The 15,113-nt window shown below is 36.1% G+C and overlaps 1 protein-coding gene across 11 annotated transcripts in view; it reads left to right on the forward strand.

The window, feature by feature from the left end:
* Nucleotides 1–10,273, forward strand: part of DPY19L4 (dpy-19 like 4) — a 72,902-nt gene extending 62,629 nt beyond the window's left edge. For 10 of the 11 annotated variants that reach the window (XM_009243929.4, XM_054560917.2, XM_009243932.4 and 7 more), the window contains 3 exon segments: nt 2,066–2,198; nt 6,237–6,395; nt 8,176–10,273. In XM_009243929.4, coding sequence (XP_009242204.3) covers nt 2,066–2,198; nt 6,237–6,395; nt 8,176–8,340 — 457 coding nt within the window. In that variant the 3' untranslated portion in view covers nt 8,341–10,273. 11 annotated transcript variants of the gene reach the window in all.
* The last annotated feature ends 4,840 nt before the right edge of the window (nt 10,274–15,113 follow it).

Below are 15,113 nucleotides of genomic sequence, written 5' to 3' on the forward strand. Positions count from 1 at the left end.
CAACACACACATGTGTAACTCAGGGACCCTCAAAAGGCTACACTGGCAGTGAAAGGACAGAAGAGCAAAATACCTAGTCAGTGAAAGGATGGAGTAGCAAGATACCAAGGGTAGAGAAAGAAGATGAGAAAGCAGATCTCTCTTGCATTCATCTCTTGGTCAAAAAAATTCTCCCCTCTCAATTTATAGCGATGGATCTGAATTCATGTGGTTTTATAGTTCGAAATTATACTTGGCTAGTGTAATTTGAAATTATGCTTGTCTAATCTAAGAAATCCCAAATTAAGAAATTAACATTAAAAGTGGTTTGGGGTTGGTCTGGAATGGGTGACAAATCCTCAACCCATGTTATACAGGATTCCATAAGTAAAGTTTCATAAAGGTAAGCTCTGAAATTATAAAACACATAAACAGTTCAACGCAGCTTGCGATAAACACCAGAATTAGACCTCTAGCTATTTCTGATAATAAAATTTATGTCATTTAGGGTTTGCTACATAACTGAATGCCACAAAACTTAGTGGCTTACAAACAATAAACATTTGTTATTCCACACCATCTTGAGAATTAGCAGGGTTAGGGTGCTGGGGAGGATTGTTTTGGTCTGGGCCAGCTCCACTGGGACTGGATAGTCTAGGGTTGGCTATGTGTCAGCTGAGGGGATCAAATTGACTTGGCCCTCTGTCTCTCATCATCTAGCAGGTTAACTTGGGCTTGTTTACAAGGTGGTAGTTGTAGAATTCCCAAGAGCAGCAAGAGAGGGCAATTCCCAATGTCAAGTATGTTTTAAGTCACTGCTTACGTGATGCTTACTATTGTCCTATTGGCCAAAGCAAGTCACATGATTAATACTAGCATTCCCTCCAAGACCATGACCATAGGGAGAGGAATTATTGTGGCCATTTTTGTAACCAGTCTATTCCATGGATGGAGACTATGAAATAACTACATTGAAATTTATTAAAGACATAAAAGAAGATAAGAAAACATGAAAAAGTGATGAAATACTATCAAAAAAGACTAGAAAAATATGGGAAAAAAGACAAAAAGTGTTTCTAGAAATTTAAAATTGGTTTGTAGAATAGGTATATAGAAACAAGAATAGATTTTATTATAATGTCTTGTTACTATAACATATCTTCTATTTTATACAAATAGTTTTCTTTAGATCACCCTTAACTATTGCCCATTAATACTTTTTGTAAATTCTGTTTTCTATTGTTGAACACTGCCTTGTGTTGTCATTAACAAAAGGAAGTTACATCTCTGTATGATTTACCACAGTATTTTCAAAGACAGCAAAGGCCCAAACAATTACCTATTGAATATTTATGTTACTGGGTACAATTACCGTGTTTTATATCTGTTTCCTCACTATTGAGGACAGTGGCCATATATGCCATCTCTTTATTTCAATAGCCTGGCACTATCCCTAGCACATAGAGGTGGGTGCTTAGTGTTAAATTCAGACAGTGAATAAATAAGTGAATGTATTAGAACAGCCCTTTGGGACCTGCTTGTAGGTTTTCCACTTTGCAAGTAGCATCCAAGTCTGGGACTTGGGATAATGATTCAGAGTGGAGAAGTCCTATATGTTCTGCCTGGAGACAGACACATGGGTAAAGACCGAGAAGGAGCAGGAGGAGAGGTGGATTTGGAAGAAGCTGGGTTGTAGGTGGTTAATTTGCAAAAGATGGAGTTGAGAATTCACAGTATCATCACTGAACTAGCCACCTTATCTAAAATAATATATTCTTGTTACTATCCCCTTACTCTGCATTATTTTTAATCATATTATTACCACCCAATATATATGTTTACTTCTTGTCTTCCCCTTGCTCCCTCTTTTTAGAAAAGTTTCTGTATCTTCAGCACAAGTGTCTGGTGCATAGTTAGGTGCCCAATTTTTTTGAATGAATCCATAAATGAAATGAAATGAAAACTGGCATTGAAACTTAAATGTATAAACATTGTAAGTTGTCTGGTATTTCAGAGTTGATATAGATCAGTGATCTAAATAGTATACTTGCCTTTTCAGTGTGCAAATCTTTATGGTTCTTTGCAGAAGGCAAGCTCCAGTTGCAGCTGTGTTTGCAGGGAGTCCACAGTTAATGGGTGCGATTAAATTATGCACTGGATGGATGGTGACAAGTTTGCCTCTTTACAATGATGATGATCTTCTCAAGAGAAATGAAAATGTAAGACATTTTAAATTCTACATTTGGATCTCTTTTCCAGCACTTTGTATTTTAGCAGTCTGCAGTATACATATGCTTCTAGGTAGCTAGGAAAGTCCAAACAATTTTAGAAGAGTTAATTAACTTCTGTTTTAAAAAAACCTGTATAATTAATAATACAGTTAACCAAGAGGAGACCCAAAATTAAAATACTAAGTTCTTTGTTTTATGAATAATATTGATATGTTTCTAGGAAAAATACTTAATTTTCCACAAAGTGTCAAGGGACCTAATATGTAATATTTTACCCTGGCTGGAATACAGTTGTACAATCTCAGCTCACTGCAACCTCCGCTTCCTGGGTTCAAGTGATTCTCCTGCCTCCAAGCAATTCTCCTGCCTCAGCCTCCTGAGTAGCTAGAATTATAGGCACTCACCACCACAGCCAGCTAACATTTTTTTAATTCACCCAGGCTGGAGTACAGTGGCACAATCTCGGCTCACTGCAACCTCCGCTTCCTGGGTTCAGGCGATTCTCCTGCCTCTGCCTCTTGAGTAGCTGGAATTACAAGCACCCGCCACCACAGCTGGCTAATGTTCTTTTTAAAATATTGTTCTCAATCAAATTTTTATTTTATTTATTTATTTTTTTGAGACAGAGTCTTGCTCTGTCACCCAGGCTGGAGTGCAATGGTGCGATCTTGGCTCACTGCAACCTCCACCTCCTGGGTTCAAGTGATTCTTCTGCCTCAGTCTCCCGAGTAGCTGGGATTACAGGCACCAGCCACCATGACCAGTTAATTTTTGTATTTTTTAGTAGAGACAGGGTTTCACCATGTTGATCAGGCTGGTGGCGAACTCCTGACCTCAGGTGATCCACCTGCCTCGGCTTCCCAAAGTGCTGGGAATACAGGTGTGAGCCACCGTGCCCAGCCCTCAATCAAATTTTTAAAAGAAGGCTGTCAATTAATGTCTTGGTACTACATTTTGTCTTTCTCAGCTAAAGTTCTATTATTGCTTATAAAACACTAATTTATTTTTTAATAAATGGGCAGTTATTGACTCAGTATAACATTAGAATGGTATCTAATTAATTATACTTTAGATAATGTCTTATTTTGAATGTTTGGTATGGATTTAAATGGTACCTTCGTATCTGAAAGCAATGATCAACTGAACCTGAGTTCCCAATATTCTGTTTTTCAATTTTAGATAATTTCATACAGTTTTTAAGCATATTCTAAGTTAAGGAAGAAGTACAGTAATATAGAGATTAAGAATGCAGACTCAGAAATTTGAGTACCTGAACCCAAATGCTAGCTCTGCTGTGTATTAGCTTCATGACCTTAAGCGAGTTACTAAATCTGGAGATTAAGTGAGAATAGTAGTTCTCAACTCCTACTTGTGAGAATTAAATAAGATAATGTACAATGCCTGAAACACAGTAAAATTTTAAAGTTTGCTATTATGTTATTATTCTGTACTATTAAGTGCTTGTTGCATGCATACGCATATACATAGACGCACAAGGTACAAAGAGCAGTAAAAAAGCAGGAACAATCAAACAATTCTGCCTACAAAAATCTAAGAAGTTGTCATAAAAGGCAGTCCCTCAATCTGGGCTTTGAAGGATGATTAGAAACTTGTTTGGAAAAGAAATATATATGATTCCAGGCTGAAAAAGTAACATGAGCCAAGGAATTTTTATAGTCCTGAAACTAGGAAAGAAAATGAGGCCGAATTTTGACAGACCTGGAATGTCATGCTGAAAAATTTAGACTTATCCTTGAGGCAGTTAAGAGACATGACTTTTAGTAAACCTGGCAGTGGAATGATTAGATCTGCTTTGGAGAGTTAATTATGGTCATGGCAGAAAGAACAGATTGAAGCAGGCAAGGGAGAGAATCTACCTGAGAATGATTTCCTTGAGAGACAGCAGCCATCTCTGATGAATATTTGCTGCACCTCCAAAAGATAGAGTTGCTTAGGCAGAATATAGACAGCATATTCCTGAATTTTATTTTTTGTGGATTTAAAACAACAAACTCTGTGACTTTGTTTTCTTTTCATTGGTCTTTTTCTAATATGGAATTTCAGAATTACTTGTAATTAGGTCAGAGTTCTACTTAGGTTCTAATTTAAACATTTTAGAGTTTTAAGTTTTATGTAACTTGTCTATGAGAATAGTAACCATGGTTTTTGAAACCTTTGTCTTTCTCTATGGTATGTAGTACATAGCAGGTATTGAGTAAATTTGTTGTTAAGCTAAAATCCAAACTGAACTCCATAAGTGAGACCATATCATTTATTTATTTTTTAATTTTAATTTTTGTTGTTGTTGTTGTGTTGACGAGTCTCGCTCAGGCTGGAGTGCAGTGGCACAATCTCAGCTCACTGCAGCCTCTGCCTCCTAGGTTCAAACAGTTCTCCTGCCTCAACCTCCCTAGTAGCTGGGACTACAGGTGCACACCACCACGCCTGGCTAATTTTTTATGTTAGTAGAGACAGGGTTTCATCATGTTGCCCAGGCTGGTCTTGAACTCCTGAGCTCAGGCAATCCGCCTACCCCTGCCTCCCAAAGTGCTGGGATTACAGGAGTGAGCTACCATGCCCGGCCATTTATTTATTTATTTTTATTTTTAATTAATTTATTTTTTTGAGATAGAGGCTCACTCTGGTATGGTATGGATTTAAATGGTAACTTCATATCTGAAAGCAATGATGAACCACACCTGAGTTCCCAATATTCTGTTTTTCAATTTTAGAGAATTTCGTAAAGGCTGGAGTGCAGTGGCGTGATCTCGGCTCACTGCAACCTCCATCTCCCAGGTTTAAGCGATTCTCCTGCCTCAGACTCCCGAGTAGCTGGGACTACTGGTGCATGCCACCATGCCCAGCTAATTTTTGTATTTTTAGTAGAGATGGGGTTTTGCCATGTTGGCCAGGCTGGCCTCAAACTCCTGATCTCAAGTGATCTGCCTGCCTGGGTCTCCCAAAGTGCTGGGATTACAGGCGTGAGACACCACGCCTGGCCGACCATATCATTTAAATTAGACAGAGTCTCTAATTCATAATATGTGGCTAATCCTTATATAATCCCCTGGGCCAGTAATTCTTAACCTGGGAGAATTGTTCCCCGAGGGGACATTCGGCAGTGTCTGGAGACATTTTTGGTTGTCACAATGTCATAACAGGAAGAGGGGTTCTATGAGCATCTTGTGGGTAGAGACCAGGCATGCTGACCTACATTGCAGAGAACATCCTCCCTCGTGTCCCAACAAAGAATGATCTGGCCTAAAATGTGAATAGTGCCAAGGTTGAGAAACTCTGCTGTAGGCTATCAGTAATGTTATTACAATCGCATAGAAGTGGTTTTTTTTTAATGCCCCAATAGTATGTTTCAGTTTCTTAACACTTAAAAATAAATAAAATTGTAAATAACTATCAATAGGTATAGGCTGGATAAGATAGAAGCATTCCCGCTGAAACGTATTTAGTGTAGTGAAATGAGGGAGACACTTCCTCTTGATGTATTGGCATTCTGTGTGCTACAGAATGTTGAAGGTGGGTATTCCTAGCATGTCAGTGGACGTGGGAACTGAAGGTACTAGATAGGCAGCTGTGGTGACAGGTAGGAGGCAGCTACTGGATATTCTGCAAATAGATTGGAATCTTATTCATTCTAGATTTCAAATCTCAGTATTTTCAGGACAAATAGTATATGATACTATGGGCCTAATATTTGTGGTTTTACTACTTTTTGAAGGATATCAAGAGTTGATCCAATATTAACATTTCAGAAAGACTGAAAAGCTTTATTGTCTAATAAGATCCAGAGCTTATTACCTAATAAGTTCAGAAAAATTATAGTAAAGAGCACCACATAATCCAAACATGAGTTTTGATATATAGATTAATATTTATATTTATTTATAAAAATAAATATATTTTTCATATATAATACTCAGTACTTAGAACACAGTAGATGCTTGATGTATAGTTTCAATTTACTGAAGTTTTAAATATCCTTTAAGTTTTATTTTAATTATATTCTTCCAGATCTACCAAATCTATTCAAAGCGATCTGCTGAGGATATTTATAAAATACTGACATCTTACAAAGCTAATTACCTAATTGTAGAGGATGCTATCTGCAATGAGGTGGGACCCATAAGAGGCTGTAGGGTTAAAGATTTATTGGACATTGCAAATGGCCACGTAAGTAACCATTTGGAAAGTTATATATATATATATTTTTAGAAAAATGACTTTAAACTTGTAATCTTTAAACTTTATTTTTGGAACTTAACTAAGAGTATAATTGAGTTATGTAATAATGGGGAAAGCTTCTTAAAAGTAGTTTGGAGTATTTTTTCAACATACAAAAGAAAATCTGGGCATTTTTGCAAAAATAATGAAAAATAATAATGGTATTACCAATACTGGAATTCCTTATTCATTGCCTGTACTTATTCAGGTTTCAACATTCATAAACAAAAGATGGCATAATTTGATTTGAATGATGATTTTATTTTATTATAATAATCTAAAGAGCAACTGGTTACCTTGTTATATTCTTATATTGAGAAATTTCTTGTAATTTGATTCATATCTAGAAAAATTGCATACTAAATTAACACAGTGCCTGTACATTGAGTCCCTATTATCCACAAAAACGAGTGTATTAAAAGCCATGTGTTAGTTGTTAGGACTTGGCTGTATCTTAATTTCTATATTGATTTCAGCTATTTTACCAAGCTGTGTTTTCCACAAGAAGAAGACCGAAGACTGACCACGTGTTTGTGTGTGTGTGTGTGTGTGTGTGTGTGTGTGTGCCATGTGTCTTCCCCCACAGCCCCCGTGTGTGTGTGTGTGTGTGTGTGTGTGTGTGTGTGTGTGTGCGCGCGTGCGCGCATGTGTCTTCCCCCACAGCCCCCATGGCCTTCCAATGAAGGCAGTTTGTATATCTGAGACTTAATGCTAGCTGGAATGGATTCTTGAGGGATCATAGGAAAAGTTTAGTAAGTCATTGTAAGTGGTAGTAGATATACTATTCAGGTTGCAGCCAAGATTTTTTCTGTCTTTTCCTAAATAATCATAGCTCTTTGTCTTATCCAACATCAGTTTGGAGGTAAGAAATTAGTTTTTGTGATTTCTACCTATCTTTTCCTCATGACCCCTTAATCTTGTAATATAAACTTACTCTGTTTTATGCTGCATGTATTTTGAATTTCTCTGTTGGTACTTAGTGGCTGTGATCTTCGGTTTATTGGTGACAAAAATGGAATTTTATGAAGCCTCGGGTACAGTTTCAGTAATTGGTGCTGTCTTGCTGTCTGCTCTCTGGAGCCTTTCTATTCTGCTCTGATACCCACTTTTCTGCTGTTTTGAAGATCAGCTTACTTCTCCTTTCATGTCATGCCTGGCATGGACTTTAGCTAATCCATCCTTTTAAAGTTGGCTATCTGACATCTTTCATAGCCATTAAAATATTACTTAATTTTTTAAATAAAAACTCCTTCAAGCTAACTAAGCTATCTTAGTGAACATCATTCGGTGAAATTGTAAAGGTCTGCACTAAGTCAGGAAAGTTTCCTTGCTTACTAAATAATTGTGAGTCAATTCTACACAAGAGAAGAGTGAATATATTTAGGAATATAATATGTTCATTTCTCAGCCTTGGTAGGATGCATGATAAGGTTCTTCAGAGCAATGATAATGGATTATGGAAACACTGTCTTCTAAATTTTAGGATTAAATCTTTTAAAAATTGGAAACCTTTGTACTGGTTTCTCAGTGTCAATGAGAAGTTCAGGAGTATAGTGGGCATGGTGACTCACTTATGAAGAGGCTTCTATTTGCTAACAGTGAGATGTTTTGTAGACAATGTTTAGCAGTAATGTGTTTTTTCATATAAATATAGTCATTTGTATATTGATTGCATTTCTGCTATAAGCTTAATAAGCTTTTTAATATTATGTTTTATATCTTTTAATAGATGGTTTGTGAAGAAGGTGACAAGCTAACCTACTCAAAATATGGGCGATTTTGTCATGAGGTCAAAATTAACTATTCTCCATATGTGAATTATTTCACTAGAGTATACTGGAACAGATCCTACTTTGTATATAAAATCAACACTGTGATATCCTTCCAGTCTTGAAAAATAACAGAGGCTTCATTTCAAAGACTGCCTGAAGTAAAATGCAGTTTTCTTCTACCTACTTGGTGTCTTTTGCAGATCAGAGTATGGACATTTGAAATATTGCTGCTTCTTTCCCCCTTCTGCTGTTAACTGGATCCAGAGTTCTGTGGGAAATAGAAGATCAAGCATTACTGTCCTTTGATTAAATGTGTTATCTACCACTCTGTGATATTCCAGACAGGTGTCTTCCTTACCGTTACATGGTCTTTAACACTTTTACTGATTGCAACATTTTCCCCATAAAATCTTCATTCTATTATAATATTGATCTTGAATTTGAATATGTTCAAGGTCAGATACATTTCTCAAACATAACATTTAATAAATACTTAATGTGATATAATTATTTAATAGAAGGAAAGAATAATTCCGACCTTCAAGCAACTTTCTGAAGGTATTTTATGATGTATAACAACTGAAGTTTTACAATAAAAACTAATTTAAATGTTAGCTGAAGATATGTGGCATTTAAATTAAAATGGAAATTATATAAAGGAAAGTGATTTTTAAGGATATACATAAAGATATATTTAGAATTTTCATGATACTGTTCTCATCTACTGCTTATGTAAGTGAGAACTTTCTTAGTAATACATAATGCATGATGTTACTGCATTTTCTAAATGACTAGTAAGTGATTAGTTTTTTCACTTATGCCTATTAATTTGATACCAATTTAATCATGATAAAACAATAACCATTACATATATTTTGTTAAATGGACATTTAAAAGAATGTTGTTCGGGTTTTTTTTTTTAAATACTGATATGGGGCATACAATCTATTCACATGTTTTCTACTGAAGTACTAAGTAAAAAAATTAAATCATTATCAGAATAAAAATATGTGTTCTAAAATGAGCAACAATTTCTGGGGATACATGCAGATGTTGTTAAACATGCCTCTGCATGCAGATATATTATAAAACACAAGCAATGTTATTTATGAAACTGTGATGCAGTCTTCAACATCAAGAAAAAATGACAACTATAATAAAATTTACAACACAGTTTCACAGTCTAAACGCTATGTTCCTTTAAGTATTTTCATATTTTTAATCATTTATTAAGAGAAAATTGTAAAAAGTTAATTTGGCCTTATAGAGAGATTCAGGATAGATGTAGCCTATAGATGTGTCATTTTAATAAGTTGGGATACATGTTTAGTTTTTCCTTATACTCCTGTTCAGTGAACAGATTTTCATAATTCTCACTTGTTAAAGTGCTGCAAAAATTGCATTTTCAGTACTCTAAATTACTACATTAGAAGAGAGCATTTCTCTGTTGTCTTTATGTTCTGTTATATATGTGTTGTAAAAGTACACTACATTAGAAGGGAGCTTTTCCGTTATCTTTATTTTCTGTTATACATATGTTGTTAAAGTACATGCATTCTTAGACTAACTCTCAGATGCTTTGCTCTTTTGGAGCTTAAGAATTGTTTGATGGTGATGTCATATATCTGATAGATTAGTTTCAGTGGTTCTCATTTCACTTTTATACATAATTTCTTAACTGTATTAAGATAGTTGCAGGCAGTGTACCTCAGGTTGACTCTGTACATCTGAATAGTGAGTCACTAGTATTTTGCTTCAAGCCTTCTGAAAATATGACCATAGTTACCTAAGCACACAGTGAATAGTCACATGGTAGTACTTGTGATTAGAGCATGTAAAACAATGTAATTGAAAAGTCAGCTTCCGTATTTTGAAGGGGAAATAGAACACCCTACTTTTTATCTAGTGTGAACTATTTAATCGAATTTTTGTTGATTTATATTATGTTACCTGCACTGAATTAGGTTTGGTATTTGTGTTTTGTTTGACATATTAGTAAGTTGCTTTTGCTTCTTTCTGTCAACTTATTTCTTAAATAAAATTGATCTGGAAAAATTGTTCATGGATGTTTTACATAATGAATTTTTCATCCAGCATCAGTTGAAAAGGAAAAGAAAGCTTTATTATGGAAATGACAGTATAGAATATGACAGATAAGTTTATTTACTTCTGTTTTAACTGCAGTTAAAACAATAGTACTAGACAACTTTAAGTGGAAAGCATTTAGTTTATTTCTTTGCTTATTTGTAGAGTGAACAAATGATTCACAATTCTACAAGTATTCCACTTAGGTAACTTACAGTTGTTAGGTTTGACAATAAAGATCTACTATGAGAGGAGAAGAATTTATGGGTTTTGGGTGGAAGGAATTTCTCGAAGAAATAAAAAATGTTCTTTGCCCTTGATATTGCAAACCCACTGATACAAGTGCCTTGAATTTATTATTATTATTATTTTTTATTTTTTTGAGATGGAGTTTCACTTTTGTCTCCCAGGCTGGAGTGCAATGGCGCGATCTTGGCTCACTGTAACCTCTGCTCACTGCAACCTCCACCTCCCAGGTTCAAGTGATTCTCCTGCCTCAGCCTCCGGAGTAGCTGGGATTACAGGCATCTGCCACCACGCCCAGCTAATTTTTGTATTTTTAGTAGAAATGGGGTTTCGCCATGTTGGCCAGGCTGGTCTCGAACTCCTGACCTCAGATGATCCACTCACTCCAGCCTCCCAAAGTGCTGGGATTACAGACGTGAGCCACTGCGCCCGGCGCATATCTTTGTTAAAAGTAGAGATGGAGGCCAGGCGCGATGGCTCACTCCTGTAATCCCAGCACTTTGGGAGGCCGAGGCAGGCAGATCACGAGGTCAGGAGATCGAGATCATCTTGGCTAACACGGTGAAACCCCGTCTCTACTGAAAATACAAAAAATTAGCCGGGCATGGTGGCGGGTGCCTGTAGTCCCAGCTACTCGGAAGGCTGAAGCAGGAGAATGGCGTGAACTGGGAAGGCGGAGGTTGCAGTGAGCCGAGATCATGCCACTGCACTCCAGCCTGGGCGACAGAGTAAGACTCCATCTCAAAAAGAAAAAAAAAGTAGAGATGGGATTTCTAGCCTCCTAAGTTAATTTAGCCTCCCAAATGCCAGACAAACAATCTAACATAAAATTTACCTTGAATAAGATATATGATATTGATTCTGAGCTGCTTTGTATTTTTTCTAACTTTGGCATCTGTATCTTGGTGCTTTCTGTTAGACTGGTAAAGTTTAAGAACCTCAGGAGTATGCATTGTACTTCAGCGCTAACTTTTTTCTTCATTACTTTCCGTGTATATAGACAGCATATTTTTTTGTAGAACATTAACCTAGATTGCTAATAGCTTCATGTTATGGCATTCTTCCACACAGTCCAGATTGATTTAAGGAAAAGCAGAAATAGCAGTCAAAGTGTGTTATAAATTGAGACTGAAAAACATGCTTTAAAAAAATAGATTTAATTTCTTACACTGTGAATAGCCATTGTATTGTTTTGTTTCTGATAAATCAGTTGTTTTGGGCCCCTATTTTTGAACTGTTAAAAAATTTTGATGCTTTTTGTGGATAAAAGTAGTACCTCTCTTTATACAACTGATGGGGTTTTAAAAAGTATGTAAGTTGCCTTTTTTGTTAAACTTATTTTAAATGCTTTAGTATTTAAAGGGTATATGTTATTAATTAATCTGCATATTTAAAAACTTTTTGTAATGCAAATGACTACTTCCTGATTTACATCTCAATATATTCTTCTTTCATTTGCTCAATTTAAAAAATACATAGTCTCTATTGTTGCCTTTTACTAATAGTTTTAGATCCCAATGTGTATTAGAATTATACCTACAAAAAGTTGCAAGTAAAATTTAGCCATTTCCTATTGAAACAGGATCTCATTAGTATGTTTTTTAATGTGTAGAATTAACACTTTAAATAAACAGGTGTGAAAATTGTAAAGGAATATATATGACAATTATTTTCTGTACATTAATGTCTAAACATTATACTTACTTGTTTTTCATAATAAAAGAAATTTTGGAACCAAATTTGCTGAGTTTAGCATAAAAGCATCTTTGAATTATTTCTGAGTTTCCTAAAATGTGCAACATTTTAATCTTGGCATATCTAATCCTATGTGCTGTTCTATAAGAGGTACACTGGACGTCTAACCACTATATGTATTTAGTAGAATAATGGTATCACAAAGGAACAAGAATTCCAAACTTATAGTTTGAAATGTCTCATAAACAACCCCTTCGTATTTTAAGTTAGTAGCTTTGTATAGCTATTTAACACAGATGAGTATAGTTAGCTTTATATATTATCCTCTGAGTCTTATCTATGACAATGTGTATTTAGATTAAATATGTTCCTCCTGTAACTAAAGTTACATCTTTGCAAAGGATCAAAGTTCATTTCAGCAGTCACAAATTCTTTAAAAGATTTGGGCTATAAACTAACACTTCAAATTTTGTAATAATCAATATGCTTTTATCAAGAAGGAAATTATTTCATGCTTAATTACCCTCCTTATTTTGTTTCCATAATAAAACTATTTTCAGAATTTTAAGTTCTTTTATTTATACATGAGCTTTTTTGGTGACAGCTTTGCTGAGATAGAATTCATATACCGTACAATTCACCCGTTTAAAATGTATAATTCACCCGGGTGCAGTGGCTCATGCCCGTAATCCCAACACTTTAGGAGGCTAAGGTGGGCAGATTGCTTGAACCCAAGAGTTTGAGACCAGCCTGGGCAACATGGAGAAACCCCATCTCTACAAAAAAATACAAAAATGTAGCCAGACGTGGTGGCACACACGTGTAGTCCCAGCTACCTGGGAGGCTGAGGCAGGAGGATCACTTAGGTCAGGGAGGTGGAGGTTGCAGTGAACTGTGATCACACCACTGCACTCCAGCTTGGATGACAGAGGGAGACCCTGTCTCAATAAATAAATAAATAAAAATAAAATATACAATTCAGTGGTTTTTAGTACGTTCATAGAGTTGTGCAATTATCACCACAATCAATTTTAACACATTTTTATTACTCCCAAAAGAAACCTCATACCCTTCTGGCTGTCAACCCAATCATTCTATTCTCCCTAGCCCTAGGCAACCACTACTAATCTATTTTCTATCTATGTTTGCCTATTCTGGACATTTCATATGAATTGAATCATACGACATGCTTCTTTCACTTGGAATCTTTTTAAGGTTCATCCATGTTGTTCCATGTATCATTCATTCCTTTCTAGTGCCAGATAATATTCCACTGTATGTATTTACCACATTTTATCCATTCATTAGTTGACAGACATTTGTGTTGTTTCTACTTTTTAGTTATTATGAATAATGCTAATAGGAGTATCTGTATACAGGTTTTTGTGTGGGCATATGTTCATTTCTCTTAGGTATATATCTAGGAGTTAAATTGCTGGGTCATATGGTAACTGTGGTTAACTTCAACAACCAGACTGGTTTCCAAAGTGGCTGCACCATTTTACGATCCCCCCAACAAGGGATGAGGATTCTAATTTCTCCACATCCTTGCCAATACTTATTATTTTCTTGATTATATGCACCCCAGTGAATGCAGCTATTTCTCACTATAGTTTTAATTCGCATTTCCATCATAGCTAATTATGTTGAGCACCTTTTCATGTGCTTATTGGCCGTCTGTATATCTTATTTGGAGCAATGTCTATTCAAATTCTTTGCCTTTTTTTTTTTTTTTTTTTTGAGACAGTTTTGCTCTTGTTGCCCAGGCTGCAGTGCAATGGCACAATCTCGGCTCACCGCAATCTCCGCCTCCCAGGTTCAAGAGATTCTCCTGCCTCAGCCTCCTGAGTAGCTGGAATTACAGGTGCACACCACCACACCCAGCTAATTTTGTATTTTTAGTAGAGACGGGGGTTTCTCCATGTTGGCCAGGCTGGTCTTGAACTCCTGACCTCAGGTGATCCACCTGCCTCGGCCGCACAAAGTGCTGGAATTAGAGGTGTGAGCCACCGCGCCCAGCCCTCTTTGCTCATTTTTAAGTTGGGTTGTGTTTTTATTATTGAGATGTTAAGTATTCTTTATGTATTCTAGATATAAGGTCAAATATATGATGTGGAAATATTTCCTTCCATTCAGTGGGTTCTCTTAACTTTTTTGAGTGTCCTTGAAGCACAAATGCTTTTAGTTTTGTTTGCATTATTTAATTCATTCTTTTTTTTTTTTGAGACAGGGTCTTGCTCCGTCACCCAGGCTGGAGTGCAGTGGCACAGTCACAGCTCACTGCAGCCTCGAACTCTCAGGCTCTTCACTCACATTTAATATTTTTGATGTAGTTGGCTGTACACTTGCTATTTTACTATTTTTCTAAATGTTTCATTTGATTTTTTTTAAGTGGTTACTCTAAGGATTTATCATATACATTTTTTTTGAGACAGGATATTGCTCTGTTGCCCAGGCTGGAGTGCGATGTGTGATCACGGCTCAATTGCAGCTGTGACTTCCCAGGCTTAATCCATCCTCCTCCCTCAGCCTCCCGAGTAGCTGGGATTACAGGAAGACACCACCGCACCCACCTCATTTTTGTATTTTTTGTAGAGACAGGGTTTCTCCATGCTGCCCAGTCTGGTCTCAAACTCTTGGGCTCCAGTGATCTCCCTGCCTTGGCCTCCCAAAGTGCTGGGATTACAAGTGTTAGCTACTGCACCCAGCTATCATACTAAGCAGATTTATACTAACTTAATTCCAGTGAGATATAGAAGCGTTAGTCCTAAAAAGCTCTGTTCCCTCTTCCCTCTTTGATACTATTATTTTTATACATATTACATCTATATATGTTATAAACGCTATAATAAATATACTTATTACTTTA

Source organism: Pongo abelii, chromosome 7 (genome assembly GCF_028885655.2).
Source record: "Pongo abelii isolate AG06213 chromosome 7, NHGRI_mPonAbe1-v2.0_pri, whole genome shotgun sequence".
NCBI lineage: Eukaryota > Metazoa > Chordata > Mammalia > Primates > Hominidae > Pongo > Pongo abelii.